The sequence below is a fragment of the Nilaparvata lugens genome, chromosome 5 (assembly GCF_014356525.2).
Source record: "Nilaparvata lugens isolate BPH chromosome 5, ASM1435652v1, whole genome shotgun sequence".
Classification (NCBI taxonomy): Eukaryota; Metazoa; Arthropoda; class Insecta; order Hemiptera; family Delphacidae; genus Nilaparvata; species Nilaparvata lugens.
Genome location: NC_052508.1, coordinates 29,769,793 through 29,788,759, shown reverse-complemented (window position 1 = coordinate 29,788,759; position 18,967 = coordinate 29,769,793). Strand labels below are relative to the sequence as shown.

The following is an 18,967-nucleotide window of genomic DNA, read 5'->3' as shown; positions in this document are numbered from 1 at the left end:
CTTGTAATCGCACAGTTAACCGCCGACAGCGCTATCTGTCGGCAAAAGTTGTAACAACAATGGCCGCCTACTCGACTACAAAACTATGATGAAGTTCACGTTTCAAATTTGATTACTTAATGAGGAATATTCGTTGGTTGGTATTTTGAATAAAATGGAATATAAAAAAAATATTTATACATTTTTATAGTATACTGATATGAAGTTTGTAATAATTTTAGCATGAAACATATATTTCGTAATTATATTGATCAAATGTTTGGTTGAGGTATTGAATTTAGTTGGTTTAATGACTACTCTATATGCTTCCTCATCTGAGCTTAGACCTTCTAACCTATTTAAAACTTGAGTTTTTAAAATAGAGATGCTTCCCATGTTATTTAAATGGAGTTACTTTTACGCTCTAGGGAGGTTTTGTTTTTTCCTACCGAGAGCGAAAAAGTGACACTTTAGTATTATGTTTCAGGGAATAAAGTAGGCTCTTTAGACAGTAGGTGGAGGAAAAATTTGTTTGGAATCTTAATGGCGGATTTGTACCACGTGATCGAGCTAGCCAATCATATGCGTGACAGTCAATGGCCATACTGTGGGTAATGTAGCGGTTACTGTAGCTGATTCCGGTCTTAACAATCAATTCTTGTTTAAAAGAATCAATTATATTTTTTATTTGTCAAGAAAATAGATTTTTCAATGATTGAGTTATGAATTTCCATAGTAGGAATTGAATAATACCTAATCAATTATATTTATACATTGTTTAAAAACAATGTGGCAACGTTGCAGAGCTAGAATAGGATAGCGTTATCCGCTTTTCAAATGATGGACAAAGAACGCAACACCAATGTCGATCAAATACTGCCATTATAATGTAGATGTACACTCTGGCGCTCGTCGTCGTTTGTACGCATTGGACAATGGTGTGGATGCGTCATAAACAACGACTCTAGCTGCGCTGTATCAACGGCTGCAGTCTTTTACTGTAGGACTATGCATATTTCTCTGTTATCGTTCATCTACGTGTCTACTACAGTCAAAGTGATTGTGCCTCAAAGTAGGTCCAAACCAACTTAGTAAATAATTTCTATACGTTTTTCAACTGTATTTTCCTCTTTCAGGACCTCCTTGTCTGAGTTTTGACGTAGTGCGAGATGATCTGGGAGATAACCGAGACTCGTATCCGTTAACAACGTATCTTGTGTCAGGTACACAAGCAGAATCAGCCAACAAAAATAGTGTCATTGTCATGAAGGTAACACTGCTCAATAACAACTATACAAACAAAATTTAAACATGAAAATTCAGTGTTCAAACATAAACTTCATAAATGTAGATTTATAGTTTTTTTTTAAAGGAAAACAATCTATATTTTAAAAATAGGAACACAATCTGATACTTGCATCTTTCATAAATATAGAACCTGGGCGTGGGTATGAGTTGTACCATAAAGTAAAGATACCGTTAAAAGATAGGTACTTGTGTTTTACTTACTCCCAAAGTTTACAGTTCTATAGCCCGCCAGGTTAGCTGACTAAGGCGTAGCACCCTTCAGTCTGATAGCTCTAACTGATCGTGGGTTCGAATACTACTGGTAGGCATGGACATATTTGATCATTTCATCAAATCACTCACGCACTTTCCATTACCCACGCACAAGCTAAACGCTCATGTGGGCATCATCCACAAAGAATAGAATAAAAATAAAGTTCCTTACAAATATATACACCGTGTCCCACGAAGAGGTTTACACGTTTAATTTTATATTACATGCCCATTCATGCACTGAACTTTTTTTAATTTTACACAGTTTACAAAGTAAGTTCTAAACATATTCTGGGAAAATTTCAACTAACTTAACTTTGTAGAAACGAAATGGCAGCATATTGAAAATTTTAATGAATTTGTAAAATTTTTAAAGAATATTTTAGGAACCTACTTTGTAAACTGTGTAAATTTGAAAAAGTTCGGTGCATGAGTGGGCACGTAATGTAAAATTAAACGTGTAAACCTCTTCGTGGGACACGGTGTATATTGAAACCCAATTTATCGTATCATTAAAAAAATTTTCAGATGCTAATTATAAATTTAGTGAATTAACTTCAGTTAGTATTTTTGGAATATTCACAAATATAATATTATAGCTCATATCTTTTGGGTAAGATCTTGAAACAATAATATTTATTATAAACGCCCTTAGAATATCAAACTTTTCCATTTTTCCCTATAACTTACCATATTTGTAATTGCTTAGCCTCTTATCCTCAATCACTCATTCATATTATTTCTTTCTGTTTTGTTTACTGAAAGTACAAGATTCTAGTTTCTAAACAATTCTATTCTAAAACACCTTTTGCTATCATATTCTCATCATCAATGTCTTTAGAATATTTTACTTTGAATATCTTGGGTTATTCTACTTTTATAAAGTTATTCTATGATTTTTCAGTTTTCAAATATGCATCAAACGCAGAAACTCAAGTTGAACAGTGATGATGAAGATAGTGATGACAGTGAGGAGGAAACTGAAGAAGAAATAGCAAAGAGACCAGTGATGGACTTCCTTCAGTTGAGACACCATGGATGTGTGAATAGGATAAGAGTAAGTAGCTCTTTCAGAACCAATAAATCTATGTAAAATTTCATTCTACATCTTCAACTAGAGATTGAAATGTGTCTTAACCTCTACAAGATACACTAACAAGCCTGATGGATATGGCAAATAATAGAGAAGGGCTCATACAACAAGGGTTCATATTTGATTTGTTGTCGGTTGTAGGGATGCTATTTAAATGTAATAAAAAGGGCACCTGGATTGATATTTTCATTACAATAATAGAACAAGAGTTCACTATTATATTTTTCAAGGCAGAACTATATAGTGAGATTCGCGTTATGAAGTGAGCACCTGATTAGCATTGATGTTGTAAGCCTTTTCTGTCATTAGAGTAAAGCTGGTTTTTCGTTTGTGCGTAAATGCCGTCGTCGACCACAACAGGATGAGGAGGATCTCAGATTGGGTAGATTTCAATTTGTCTAAATAACCTAAAAGATTATGCTCAATTTATTATGTTTTAATGGGGGAGGTTGAGTTTATACTGTTTATAGGCTAGGTACTTTTAAATGGTAATATATATAAACTAGGAATTTAGAATTTAGATAAGTTGAAAACCAAATTCAATAAAAATATTTCACTGAATTATCACTGATAACTGGAAATGAATAACTTGGCTATGAATAATATAATAAACTACCAAAATATTCGATTATGGAAATTTATAACTAAAACAGAGGAAATAATGAGGAATCCAGTTTCAAAGATGGTCAACTACTTTTTTCAATTGAGGTTATGACTGACTCTTATGGTAAAAATAACGAGGAATTCGAATTTCACAAGAATTTCCTCTTAATCCTTCAACCCTGAAACTTTTAGCACTCCTGGAATATCGGGATGATATTCTACATATAATTCTGTAGTGTAATATTGGAAACTTGAGAAAGTAGCAATTTTACACAATTTGGCAACGCTGTTGTTTCCTCGGATAGAGGGCAGATCTGAACTTATTTCATACAAACAGTATTTTTCGATTTTTTCAACTGTTGCTAAAAATATATTGAAACATTTATTCTAAAAAATTGATCTATTATGAACTTTAATCAAATAAAATAATTCGTATTTTTTCAGAGTAAAGTTCATAACAGTACAGTAATGTGTGCGGTGTGGTCAGAAATGGGAAAAGTTTCAATATTGGATCTGAAGCCGCATCTGCAAACTGTGGACAGTCCAGCTTTGCCTAACTCATGCAAGAATATGATCAATAAGAGGGAAGAAGTGAAGCCGCTGTTCGTTTTCACCGGTCATCAGACCGAAGGGTTCGCCATTGATTGGTCATCAGCTGCTTCAGGTAGGCCGATTGCACTTCATCCATCCCAACTCATTTTTTTAACATATTAATAAATATTGTGCTGCTTTCATTGTTGCAAATTATGCCAGTCAGTTGTTAAACTGATTTTGCTATCTTGATGAAAAAATCATCAGAATGTAGGCTAATATTGTTTTATATTACATATTATTATTATTATTATTACATTTATATATTATCTAAGTTAAAGTTATTTTTTCTCTTTTTTCCTACCTTCTTCTCCGATTCTTCCCTTTGCCGCTCCTCTCCACCCTTCCCTCATTACTTTTATACCCTCTACCTGCCTAGCCTATTACATGGGAAACAATAGTTGGCTAGGTATTTTTCCGCCTTTCTTTCTTTTCAGCACACCCCACCATGAAGCCTGTTTCTGTATTTCATTAGAAATTTATTTTTGATTTTAATTTATTTTATATATATTGTGTTGAATTGAATAAAATTATTGATTAAGCTGCAACTGTACAATTCTGTGCAAACTGTTAACTTTCGACTTGGAAATTACAAACTAGGTACCGGTATGCATTTGGTATAGCGAACTCTCAATTTATCTATAAATTTCAATCCAATATTATCTTTCCAAACAATATCCTATTTCAGACCGGTTTCTGATCATACTACATTGAAAATGTTCAGTTCTTATGATTTTTCCTGACATTTGCACTTAAATTGTTGAAAGTAACTTATTGTTTGGAAGTTTACTACGTATCAAAATTTGATAGAACATTTTTGTGCTTAGTCTGTTATTCTGCCCCAATAATAATTTGTAATTTTTCAAATCAGATTATTGAATTGTACAGACATTCCAGTAAAAGTAACACCTTGCTCCATGAATCTCTATGATTCCTACATATTACAAATTACACATTTCTCCTCAATGATAAATATAGCTACATTTGAACATGTTTTTAAAAAACAAACATTATTGATTGCATATCGGTTGTGAAGTTTGTGTGGAGGAATGACTAATGAATGTTTTCATGATTCATTTGAATCTGTTACCGGAACATGTTTTTGTTGAAATTGCCTGATTATTTATCTTGAAACGTTTGGAAAAACGATTGCTTTGCAGGGGTGCTAGCCACCGGTGACTGCCGACGCAACATCCATGTTTGGAAGCCGAACGAAGGCAGCTGGACGGTGGATCAGAGACCCCTGGTCGGCCACTCCAAATCAGTCGAGGATTTGCAATGGTCGCCCAATGAATCAAATGTGCTGGCTTCATGCTCTGTCGATAAAAGGCAAGTTACATTATCCATATTCATTTCCCTTATGATCTTCTTACTTGTTTTTCTTATTCGGAATATTGTATTTTTCAGCTCGAATCATTTAATAAATATTAAATCTATTCCTGAAAGAAATTAATGTGATGATCGAAATTGGTTAAAGTAGGTTTATGCTTCACGATTAAAAAAATGACTCACTCCATTTTAGTTCCAATGACAGGGGCAGAGGCTTTTGTACATTTTGTACACAGTTAAATTATTAATGAATAACTGAGATTGAATCTTGAGTCAATGTCCACTTGCTTTTCAATAACTAGCCAATGTTCTGTTGAAGCTTGATTGGTTTTCCTATGTGATAAATGGCTGTTTTTAATTATGGATTCATGGTCACCGTTCTTAATTTTGGTACTCTCAGTAAATAGACTATCCAATTTCTCAATGAATCAATCACAGTGACGAATAGACGAATCTATTTACTAGTGATTTGATCAATTATCATTGGTTTTTATGAAATTTATTGCAGTATCAGAATCTGGGATGTTCGAGAAAGTCCAACTCAAGCGTGTAAATTGACTGTTGAAGATGCCCACGAAAGCGATGTCAATGTTATTAGTTGGAACAAGAAAGAACCGTTCATTGTTTCCGGTGGAGATGATGGTCTACTACATGTCTGGGATTTGAGAATGTTCCAGGTATTTAGACATGCTATTTAGAGTTTCACATTTTTAAAAATTGTATTTATTTTACATATTATTACACTTTATTTATCCATCTCTCATCTCAATCTTATTCATAATTCAATTTTTGCTTTCACATTAATGTCATGTTGGTCATCATGTGAACTAAACTTATGAACTATTCAGATAGGAACTCTTTCCTGCGCACATGCATTTTGCACATGTATAGAAAAAATATTAGTTATTTTTATTTGAAATGCATTTATTTTGTGACATTAAATAAATTGAAAAAAACTACATGAGTATAGTTTGCTTCATATTCGTTTGAGTCTTCTGAAGGCAAATAATTGTGATTTAGGTGAAATACACACATTAATACTCTTTGGTTATCGTAATTCTCAATTCGTTCTCAAGACTATTAATCTATAGTAGATTTTTAAGCGTGCATCGTCAAACAGGTTTCGGTTGTCTAGTACAGTAGAAACTTGATAACTCGTCCCCTACGAGGTATGATTGGAACACCAGAAAGGACGGATTATCAGATGAATTTCTTCATTTACATAAAAAACATACATAATAAAATGTTAAGGAGAGAAATAGAAAAAAGAAGAATTAGGTGAAGAGATGAGGCCGTGTTTAATCAAGCGATTGCCTGGATAAGCAAGGTTTTACTGTAACCAGAAATGTGAACTTATAACAATCAAATCAGCTGCTGGTTCAGAATAGTTCGGATTGGCTCACCATAGCGTGCTTGCCAACAACGTCTCAAAAATATTTCATAAATACTGCTCCAATTTCTGTAAACAAATTAGAAACATAACATCTCAAATACAAAATGCAAATAAATTTTTCCTCTTTATGCGTTATACTTGTCTTATTATCAACACAATTTCTATATAGAATTATTCAAAGCCTTCCATTTCTAATATGAAATTCATGGGTTTGAAGCTTAAGGATTCAATATGATGTAGATTAATTCTATAGTAAAGGATTTATCTCAGTATTTCATAATCTGTATTGTTTGATTCATAGTAAACTGAATTAATTTTGATATTTGTTGATTAGAAAGGAAAATCGGTAGCGAAACTGAAGCACCACCAGGCTGCGGTTTCGACGGTGGAGTGGCATCCGAGCGACTCGTCGGTGTTCGCGTCGGGAGGGGAGGACCACCAGATCGCCATCTGGGACCTCGAGGCAGAGCGCGATGCCGCCAACGACCAACAAGGCGACGACGAAGAAGTCCTGGTCAGTTCCCAATACAAACTACAGTATTATCTTTTTATAATAGAAGTGTTGAAAATGGATTTAGATCATTTATACATGTCTAAAAGCAGTCGTTAAGTCATGTCAGAGGCCGTGAAATCGATCAAATGCAACTTGAAAACTTTTTTTTTTTATCAAAATACATTCTATTTGAGTTGAATTAGCCTATTAATTCAAAGATGAGCAAAAATTGAAATAAATTACAAATTGAATTGAACATTCCCTTCAATTAAATAATCACCTTCCATCTTATTAATACCAATTTCTCATTCATTTTCTTTAGTCCAGGCGCTGGCTTACATTGAGCATACATGAGAGAGGCAGAGAATTTGACTTCGGATTATTGTTAGGGGGTCTTTAGTGTATATGAAACTCGATGTCGTCACGTCCCAGGGTGGTCGACAGCTTGGGGGGGAGGGGGGTAAGTTGTAAAAAACGCGCGTTTATAAAATCGCCTGTCCTGCAGTTACTATTCATAGTACAGCTTTTAATTTTTTTCTCAATATTATATACACATAACTGGCTTTCAATGTGGTCCTATACATTTTTGCGATAAACCACATAGTTTTTCCGTAAAAAAATAAAATATCTCGAAAAATGTATTTTTTTATTATGGACTTTTTGTTATTTCTCGAATATACAAGTAATTAGCCGACTTAGAGAAAAAGGCTCCCAATAAACGTTGTAGGCCGTTTCTTGCTGAATCCAATGATATATATAGTTTGGGGGTTACGATCATAGATGCGGCGGTGGGAGGGGGATAAGTAGCACTGTTACGCTGCGGCGCGGTCCTACCCCATGAATTTTGCCTGTCTATCGCATCGCTCCTACTAGTCTATGCATTCAAATTATGTATTCCAGGAACGCTATCTTATTTATTTTCGGTCGCTGAACACGTTTTTTGAACTCTCAAGCCTTAATAATTTATAATTCTCATCATAATATACGAATTATGGCCAAAATTACAAACTTCATCTCTTTCTGCAAGGAAACTAAGAAATGACTGTTTGAAATAAACTAAACTTGGATTTCAAGATATATATTAGGATAGAATAAAGATAATATTTATATATGTTTATGTTCTATTGTTTTTATCTCAAATTAATTTATTGTGATGCGCTGCAGGCTAAATTATATTATTAACTGCACACTGGCCACGCTTACTTGATATAGTGGTCAGTTAATTTCCAAGAAATATTTTTGGAATTTCTTAGTTCTTCATGGTGGAAATGGAATCCATCATTCATTCATTATCATAATGATTATGTTTAGTATGAAAAGGTTAATCTTTCGTGAATCTCCAGTTTGTCGTGAACTTTTGAGAAATTATATCCAATATAATAATAGATATGTGTCAAATCAAAATGAAATGAAAATTTAAATATTCATTCATATTATTTCTAAAAGTATTATTATAATGATATTTCACTAACTTTTGATTGATTCATCCATTATGGTATTCCCGTTCAGACTGTCTTGAAATAGTAATAAGTTATTCAGTATCAAAATTTGGGATTCGAATAGTTTTGGGCCATGCCTGTTATTCTTTCCCAAACATATTTATATGATTTGTAATTTTATCCACAAATGAATGAATGAATGTATGTATTCCTGTACGTAGCTAACGTATGGATTATTCCTTTATAGATTCTTGCATGTCACATTAATGAATCTCTGCCACAGATTTAGAAATCAAGTCTCGATGGGTTGGAGAGCATATTGTTGGAGTGATTCTTTTACTCTGCTGCTTCTAATATATTCACTACCTTTGTTTGATTTTAGACCATAGACATGAAAAGCTATGTCCACCTGTATCACTCCATATTTATTGAGAATTTTCATAACTCTTCTCATCACAAAGTTTCCATAATCTTGCAGCGTATTGAAGTTTTGAAAAGTGAAGTAGAGGAGTTGAATTCAGGAGAGCCATGTCATCATTATGCGAATTTGTCAACGATATTTAGGGATTTAATCAAATCCACAACTAGTTTCACTTACAATTTCATGGGCCAAGTGAGATTAAGAGTTTTTTTTTCAAATATCCATCAGATGTTGACAGAGATTGCGGTTATTGTAGAAATGCATGCTGCACTAAAACTTCAATGCTGAATTATCTTTAAACAGCTACCTAGTAAAAATACAGAGATCAGATCTTTTTGTTCTAGAATTAACTAAGACTAGGATTTTTGTTTGATTGCATTGTGGAGAATGAAAGAACTCTGTTTCATTTTATAAGTGAGAATACACTTTTTCAATTTGCCACAACTATGTTCAGATAAAAATCGTTGGAGACCGAATAACTATTTCTTTCTATACGTTCAAAAGAGAATCACACACTTCTTCACTTGCTTCCAGACCATTGATAACATTATGCAGATTCTGTTGTTCATCAGAGTCTTGAAGAAAAATGTTATGTTCTCTTGAGAAGATTATGCTTCTGGAAATCATTCTCATCTCTCATTATTCTTGTTTTACTTCATTAGATGACTTTCTTCACAATCTCCAGTGATATCCTTAATGATGTCAACATACTTGAACAGAATATCTTTGATGGAAGATTTATTTATATAGTAGCAGCCATTTTAGGAAAGCCTTTGAAGAACTATCTATTCCAATCACTCAGTTTTGGATGATCGAGTGAGGGTTTGCTCCAAAGCATGATCGGTTGTCACATTTATTAAATTTTCAAGGTTTCATTTGACAGAGAGTCAATGTATTGACTGTATAGAGTTAATGTGTCCTTATTGGAAATTATTTCCTACTTCTATGGGTATTTTTTTATATTCTCTAGATATAACACAGACTTTATAACATAGTTTGTGTGATTGAATGAAAAAAGTATGGGATCTTTTCTCGTACAGTTTCTATGTGCAATACCAGAGTCCTTCCTTATAGACATGAATAAAATTTAAGATAATTCAAACTATGTTACAATAATCAGTCATGAATTTCAAGTAGTCATTGATTTTGTCTCTAAAAAAACTCCACAAATAGCTCCTGACTTCTTTCAAATATACTTTGACAATCTCTCATATTTGAACCGTTCATGAGTCCTTGTAGTTGTTTCATTGAATTGATTGCTTGCTCTCACACCTTAATTATACTGATCTCCCCTCAATAGATTTCCAACAGTATTCTCTCCAAATATTTCAAATTCAACAAAGATATCTGTCATTCCACTTTCATTCAAGTACCACCCCAAGACAATCAGTCAAACTCAGCCAGATGAAAAGTATCTATTCGTAGATATAAGTTACAGAAATCAGTTGATAAAGCTGCGTTTACACCAAAGTTATTAACAAAATGTTAATAACTTAATCTTTATAGATTCTATTAGATTGAACGGAACTTTGCATATACATCATATGTATGATAAGTTATGTTCAATCTAATAGAATCTATAAAGATTAAGTTATATTAACATCTCCTTAATAACTTTGGTGTAAACGCAGCTTTAGAGTTGTATTTCCTTTGTAATCAAATATTTAGTCATATCACATGGGAGTAATTGGCATTATTTGTGCTTCAACTGTAAATTTATATTAAGAAAATATTTTACTTCTGTTAAACGGTGCTCTATATGGGGTGCCGTGCTACCAATTTTTCCTTAAACGGTTGGAATAGCATTTAACACCTATCACCTAAGGAAAGTTGTCGGCTCCAATAAAATAGATTCTTGATAAACTGTGAATGGATCTATTGCCTATGAATGAGAAATCCAGTTTTCAGAGCAAATTAACTTATAATCTTCAGATGAAAATTTTGGCAAAACACAGAAATATACAAAGAACAATAACTTACAAGCCTAATGATTTCAGAGTTATTACGAACTAAAAATACTTATCTAGTTTACAGTTGAAACACAGTGGCTAATGGCTTGACAATACAAACCGCTAAATCTGACCAAAACAGCACAAAATTTTATATAAAACTCAATTTAAAACATTAATAAACGAAAATGATTTAGAGCAAAACTTTACAACACAAACATAGCCAGCCATTAGTTTCAGAAGAAGGTCGAACAGGAAAAAGACACAAGTTGCCAGTCACGAAAGACAACGCCCTGTTCAATATCGATCTCCACAGACACGTCATCAAAAAATTATAACTTATAAGTTTAGAATTCACATTCTACATCTGTTCTCAATAAAACTATATTTTAAAAATGTTATTTTAAATTTTTATACATATATTCGATTTAAATAAACCTTTATCCAGTAATTTGTTAACCCTGCCTCGGTGACACCATGGAACAATGCAACAAACATTCACGATAATAAATTCTCCGTCAAAAAATTTGTCCGTCTATTGATAACTCTGACATTTACTATAAAGTTCCATAGATCTCGAATTGAAGATTCGATTCAAATGTGAGAAGAAAAATGTAATATTACAAATACCCCCCTCTTGACATAAAAAAATTTTACTGTTTGAAAATTTAAAGAAAAAAATTTACATTGACCCTAATGAAAATTGTTGAAATTTAAATTTGAGAACAGTAACAATTTTTTCTAGAAAAAAAAAACAATACATGTCATCCAAAAATATTGAAAATTATTATAAAAATTCATCAATAGCGTTTGTTATATGTTTCCAAACAATATCTCAAAATATAGAATATCAATATTACTTTTGATTTAGCTTTATAATTTAAAGAAAAATATCTCAACAGAAAGTTTAATATGTAAAGAATAGTTTTTTGAAATTGCACATAAATTTAATAGATAGAAAATTTAATTTTTATTGCATAAAAAAAATTTTAGTATGTTGAATAAAAAAATTATTATTATTATTTTTTTTTTTTTTTTTTAAATGAATTGATGAATTGTTACATTTAATTTTCACATAAAAATTTCAATAAATCAAAAAATGTTCATTTCTTTCACTATTGACGCGGTTGATTTTATTGATGCACATTTTGGAAAACAGTCCGTTAAGGCACTCAGTATGATTTTCAGTTAAGTGTGACTCCAATGTGATGACGTTAAGTGTTGGGCTGATCTGGATGCACGAAGTGTTGGGCTGATACTTGTAGTCGACTGCTGCATACCAAACTCGATACAGGTGACATCTCAGTTAGCATTTCTTCATGTTTGTAGTAGACGGCTGCATTCCAAACTTGATACCGGTGACATCTCAGTTAGCATTGCTTCATGTTTGTAGTAGACGGCTGCATTCCAAATTCAATACAGAGTCACATAAATTTTGTATCATATTTGTAATTATACAATGTACATTTCAGGCTTGAAATGACAATGTAATTCGTTTTTTGGAAAAGAGATAGACGCTGCATACAGGATTAATTTAGGTGAGGATTAATTTAGGTAAGGTTTGGTTTTTTGATATTTTCAGCTTTCAAGGTTTAGAGTTCTGCATACAGGAATAATTTAGGAGAGGATTTTTTGAATTAATTCTTTCATGATACTGTGACTGTTCTTCTGAATTCAAAGTTGTGAATGTGAACATGGATGGCAATTACCTCCAGGTAATGCAGTAGTGTTGAAGTTTGAGATACAGAGTCAGCAATAAGCATTGGCATTGCTATTGGCGTATGCTTTGGTGTCGGCTTTGGCATCGGCGTTGACATTGACATTGGCATTGGCGCAGGCATTGGCATTGGCGCAGGCATTGACATCAGCACAGGCATCGGCGTAGATTTTGGTGTTGGCATCAGCATTGGCGCAGGCATTGACGCAGGCATCGGCATAGATATTCGCGTAGTTATTGGTGTTGACATTGGCGTATTTATTGGTGTAGGCCGCAGCGTAGATATTGGCGTAGTTATGTCACACTAGTTTGAAAATCACCCAAATGTTCTTAACACTCTTCATGGCGTTCACTTGTTACTGATTCGAGATTCACATGATAACTATTTCAATGTTAATGTCTGTGCTGTACCTGTTGTCTTAAAATGCTTATAAACTAAGAAGAAAAACTTGATTAGGCTATCAATACAATCTAATACACATAAAAATTATTTTAAGTATCTATGAAATGGAAATTTGTTAACATCTTATTATACAGTCAGCAATACATAAATTGTGAAATATGGACATATCAATGATAAATTTAAAAAAAATTCATTTTCATCTATTCACTGTTCAAATATCAACATTTTAATCCATTCTTCAAAATAGAAATATAATTTCATAACACCTGTATCATTATCAAAATTGTAAAAAACAAACATCATAACAACACAACAAAAATTTAATTTCAATACATATTTCAATAATTTCAGACATTTGGTCTTCTATTCAATCATTTCATAATATATTTGCATTTCATTATTATTTAATATAACATTTCATTTATAGCATGTTCATTTCACATTTATGATTTATCATTCAGGGTTTCAAAATTATTTAGTTTTAATTTTGTTCAAAAATTGTATAAAAAGCAAATTATTTAATATTGTTAATCATCGTTTGCTGGATACTATAGTTTATTTCGACTCTTCAATGTTCTAAACACAAACTACATTTCATGACAAAACTTTACTATCAAACATTAAACAAGAAACCATTCAAAACATCAATAACATTTTGCTTCAAAGGCAAACAATATTCATCAGTAATCATCATTTTGCATCCATGGCAATCAACATTATTAATCATTATTTTGCATCTATGGCAATCAACATAAGTAATCAACACAAAAAATATTATCTCATTACTGCCTCTCTAAGTCATAACCTCTGTTATTCCTTCTTTAGGCAATAATGGGTTTCCATCTCAAAAACAATCACATACCAGCAAAATTCTAATCAACAAACCCCACTAAAAATTCTACATACACTCCAGCATCCATTTCAAACGATAATCAATCATATCAAAATTTATAGAACAAACAGTTTTTTAAAATTTGAAAAAAAATATCAATTACAAAACACTTTAGAAAAATTTTAGCCTTTAACTCATTTCAATTGATAATATAACACAACGTTTTAAATTAAATCAATTATTTTTTAAAATAATTTAAAATTTAAAGACTGTATAATAAGTATAAACATTTCAAGATTATAATACAAGGATGATTAAGATGAATACTGGGTAAATAAGTTCCCTAAAAAATACAAAAAAGAGAAAAAGAAAACTGGGTAAATAAATTCCCTAAAACAATACAAAGAAGAGAAAGATTAATTAGAGCCTATCCTACATGTCAGTACTGAACTTTCATGAGGAAGTATATTTAATAAAATATACTACTATGGAATTTTGTAAATTCCAAGTATGACTCTAATTTGTTATAATTGTGAGCTATCACTCCCACAAAAACAACTGGTGAAGGAAAAAATGTGTTGACTATTGTGACTGGGTGGAAAGTTCCTAGATGTCTGTAAGGCAATGTGATAGCAGACTCTAGTATCGGACCACAAAAACAAAAGTATGCAAAAGGTTTTACAAACATTTGATGTTGCAGTCATAAGGTTTTTATATCGCAAACAAGTAGGTCAGATAATCGAGTCCAGCCGTATGTGGTTCACGCCCACACCTCTAAAAGAATCACACCTACTTGTCTACCAAAAATCCAAAGTATTGGACAACAAAGAAAAAATAAAATGCAAAATGGGTTAAAAGCCCAGAAGAAAACTATAACCTAATTACATATGGCTTATGGCACGATATGCAATGAAAGATGAGAACATGGGACATAATTGCTCTGAAAAACCTAATTACCTAATATAATACCTGAAAAAAAATAGACATGATTAAAATATGTAATACATGATGAAAAAATATACCGCAAGCAAACAATTATTTACACAACAATGGATAGATTTTGGAAAAGTTAAGTTTTATCAACAATTAAAGATTAGGAAAATAAGCTACTATTTCAACTTCTAATATTATTTCAGAAAAAATACAAATTTAAATGACTATGGACAAGATTGGTTAAGATATGCATCATAGAAGAAATTTACTGAATATTACACAAAGACAGGAAAGAATCGAAAATTGAAAAGATTAAGGGCCAAGAAAATAGGCTACAGGAAAGAAAAAAGATACAATTATGGACTCTTACCATACGTAGTATTTACGGTCATTGCTATTCTGAATCCCGGCATGACACAGGATTCCTAATCATTGTGTGCTGGGGAATACCCTTTCATCATGTGATTCACAGTTATCATCTTGTAAGTAAGCAACTTGAAACAGCCTTTGAATACCAATACATCAATGGAGACTTTGCGTTTTGTTTTCTTCAATAGCATAATTTTATTCATAGGTTCATTTGTTTCAACCAAGCAGTTTTGCCTACAAAAGTTAGTCATATTCACTTGAGAATGCAAAGCATACACCTTTTCAATTTTCAGTTGAAAGTTGAACTCATCAACTTGACTCAAAGCAACATTCATTTTGTTCACATTATTCCTAACCTCCACAGAAACCTGTCTCATGTAATCATTCATTTTATTTACTGTTTTCCTAACTTTCGATGTAGTAATCTGATCCATAGAAACATTCGATTTGTTTACTGTTTTCCTAACCTTCAATGTAGCAATAGTACTTTCTTGATAGTTGACTTTCAATGAAGACAACTCCCTACCTACTTCTTTACTCAATTCTACACTTTCACTATGGTTGACTTTTTCAACAACAGTAACTAGGCCTATATTGTCAGAAACTTGAATGAGTTGATCCTGTATCTTAACACTACTATCATCCTGCTTCAATTTGTTTTCATCTTCATCTTCATCTTTCAATGTTTCATGTGCACTTTTCAATAGAAGGTTTATACTAACCTGCTCTAGTCTAATGCTAGCAAATTCTTGCTTCATCTCATCAAACCTAGCACTTTGATTTTGTTTCAAATTATCAATCTTAGCATTTTGATTTTTAAACATTTGGTCTAACCTAGCATCTTGCTTATCAAACAGTTGTGTTAAGGCAGCTATTAACTCATCATCAATTTTAATATTTTTCATATTGTATGCCATTTTGTAATATGCACTGATTCATTAAAACTTGATCTCTCTTGAACCGACCTCCCACTCAGCAACAAACCATTCATAACCTATCAAGATATCTATCCACTAATAATTTCTATAACCAGGGATTTCATGGTGTACCATTTGGGACATATTTATTTTGTAATTCGGTCCCACCACAGGGGTAACATTTGCCGTGCTACCAATTTTTCCTTAAACGGTTGGAATAGCATTTAACACCTATCACCTAAGGAAAGTTGTCGGCTCCAATAAAATAGATTCTTGATAAACTGTGAATGGATCTATTGCCTATGAATGAGAAATCCAGTTTTCAGAGCAAATTAACTTATAATCTTCAGATGAAAATTTTGGCAAAACACAGAAATATACAAAGAACAATAACTTACAAGCCTAATGATTTCAGAGTTATTACGAACTAAAAATACTTATCTAGTTTACAGTTGAAACACAGTGGCTAATGGCTTGACAATACAAACCGCTAAATCTGACCAAAACAGCACAAAATTTTATATAAAACTCAATTTAAAACATTAATAAACGAAAATGATTTAGAGCAAAACTTTACAACACAAACATAGCCAGCCATTAGTTTCAGAAGAAGGTCGAACAGGAAAAAGACACAAGTTGCCAGTCACGAAAGACAACGCCCTGTTCAATATCGATCTCCACAGACACGTCATCAAAAAATTATAACTTATAAGTTTAGAATTCACATTCTACATCTGTTCTCAATAAAACTATATTTTAAAAATGTTATTTTAAATTTTTATACATATATTCGATTTAAATAAACCTTTATCCAGTAATTTGTTAACCCTGCCTCGGTGACACCATGGAACAATGCAACAAACATTCACGATAATAAATTCTCCGTCAAAAAATTTGTCCGTCTATTGATAACTCTGACATTTACTATAAAGTTCCATAGATCTCGAATTGAAGATTCGATTCAAATGTGAGAAGAAAAATGTAATATTACAGGGGTAGCCTATATTATTTGTTTAACTTACTCCATTACTTGACTTTCGCAATTCCAAAGTGATCATTGAACTAAATCGAATAATTATTCTCTCTTAATGGAATATCAATTTTTTATCGACTGAGAAACACATATAGGATTCCTAACAGGATGGTTTATCATTAAAATGTAATCATAAATAATGATAATGAGATGAAGTTTGTAATTTTGACCATAATTAGTATATTATGATGAGAATTATCAATTATTAGGGCTTGAGAGTTGAAAAATCGTGTTCAGCGACCGAAAATACATAAGATAGCGTTCCTGAAATACATAATTTGAATGCATAGACTAGTAGGAGCGATGCGATAGACAGGCCATTACGCGCATTAATCATGGGGTAGGACCGCGCCGCAGCGTAACAGTGCTACTTATCCCCCTCCCACCGCCGCATCTATGATCGTAACCCCCAAACTATATATATCATTGGATTCAGCAAGAAACGGCCTACAACGTTTATTGGGAGCCTTTTCCTCTAAGTCGGCTAATTACTTGAATATTCGAAAAATAACAAAAAGTCCATAATAAAAAAATACATTTTTCGAGATATTTTATTTTTTTACGGAAAAACTATGCGGTTTATCGCAAAAATGTGTAGGACCACATTGAAAGCCAGTTATGTGTACATAATATTGAGAAATAATTAAAAGCTATACTATGAATAGTAACTGCAGGACAGGCGTTTTTATAAACGCGCGTTTTTTACAACTTACCCCCCTCCCCCCAAGCTGTCGACCACCCTGGGACGTGACGACATCGAGTTTCATATATACTAAAGACCCCCTAACAATAATCCGAAGTCAAATTCTCTGCCTCTCTCATGTATGCTCAATGTAAGCCAGCGCCTGGACTACTTTGCAAATGTCTGTACTGAGTATAATTTTAATTCGAATTTTCAAAGTTCACTATTAAGATTCATTCTTCCTATAATATAGGTGATGATAGTGTAAGTAGAAAATAATGGGAATAAAAATATTTTTCACTGTTCTTGAGCTCTTGAATACAATGCCATTTCAAAATTGTATTTTTTAGTATAATCGTTTCAATCTGAATTCAGCAGAACCGATTCAGCTGAACTAAAACTTGGCAAATTGCCCAATATTAAATTTGCAGTTGTCTCAAATGTAGATTTTTAAAAATGAAAAATAATTTATGTTTTTAAGAGCTTTTATAAAATTATTTCAAAAGAATCAAAAACTTGATAAATCATTACTTGGATAAATTTAACTTGGACGCACCTCCTGAATGCCTAGATTTGGTAATTTTAATTTTGATATTTAAATGATTATCTGTGAAACATGCATGGAACACATAAATTATTCTCGATTCAAATATTATTATTTGTTGATAAATCATTAACACAATGTCAGATTTAAATTTTTCAAATTTATTCTGTAAAATTCTTTCAAGAAAGTAAATGTTCCATAAATTCTGATGAACTGTATTTTCTATTTCTAGGATGTACCACCTCAGTTGCTTTTCATCCATCAAGGTCAAAAGGACATAAAGGAGCTGCACTGGCACCCGCAGCTCACAGGCGTTCTCTTGAGTACGGCTGCTTCTGGAATCAACATCTTCAGAACCATTAGTGTATAAAGTTGCAATTTTATTAAAGGTTTTTATCAAAATTTCCTAGCTCATCATTTATTACTACCATTAAGTAAATTCGTATGGTTTTTATTACTACCTACTATTAATAGCTATATCATGAAGTATTAATAACTTGACACAAAGTTGGTGATTTAATATTTTCAATTGAAAAACCAGTTTTTTTGTCAAATCCACATTTAGTATAGTATTTTTTCAATTATGAAGTTCTACATTATCAATGCATATTCAACAAATTTTATTTATATTTTTAATTAACGAACTCAAGATTTATAGCCGTTTATTTATTAACTTCACTTAGTCAA

General features: G+C 32.2%; 1 protein-coding gene across 1 annotated transcript; it reads left to right on the top strand.

Annotated features, from left to right (window-relative positions):
• The first annotated feature begins 1,002 nt into the window (after positions 1-1,002).
• On the top strand, positions 1,003-18,682 carry LOC111053820 (glutamate-rich WD repeat-containing protein 1). Its single transcript, XM_039428109.1, has 7 exons — positions 1,003-1,249; positions 2,444-2,596; positions 3,680-3,899; positions 4,987-5,155; positions 5,664-5,832; positions 6,883-7,062; positions 18,513-18,682. Exons 1-7 carry the CDS (start codon positions 1,244-1,246, stop codon positions 18,648-18,650), a joined length of 1,035 nt encoding a protein of 344 aa, XP_039284043.1. The 5' UTR covers positions 1,003-1,243; the 3' UTR covers positions 18,651-18,682.
• The last annotated feature ends 285 nt before the right edge of the window (positions 18,683-18,967 follow it).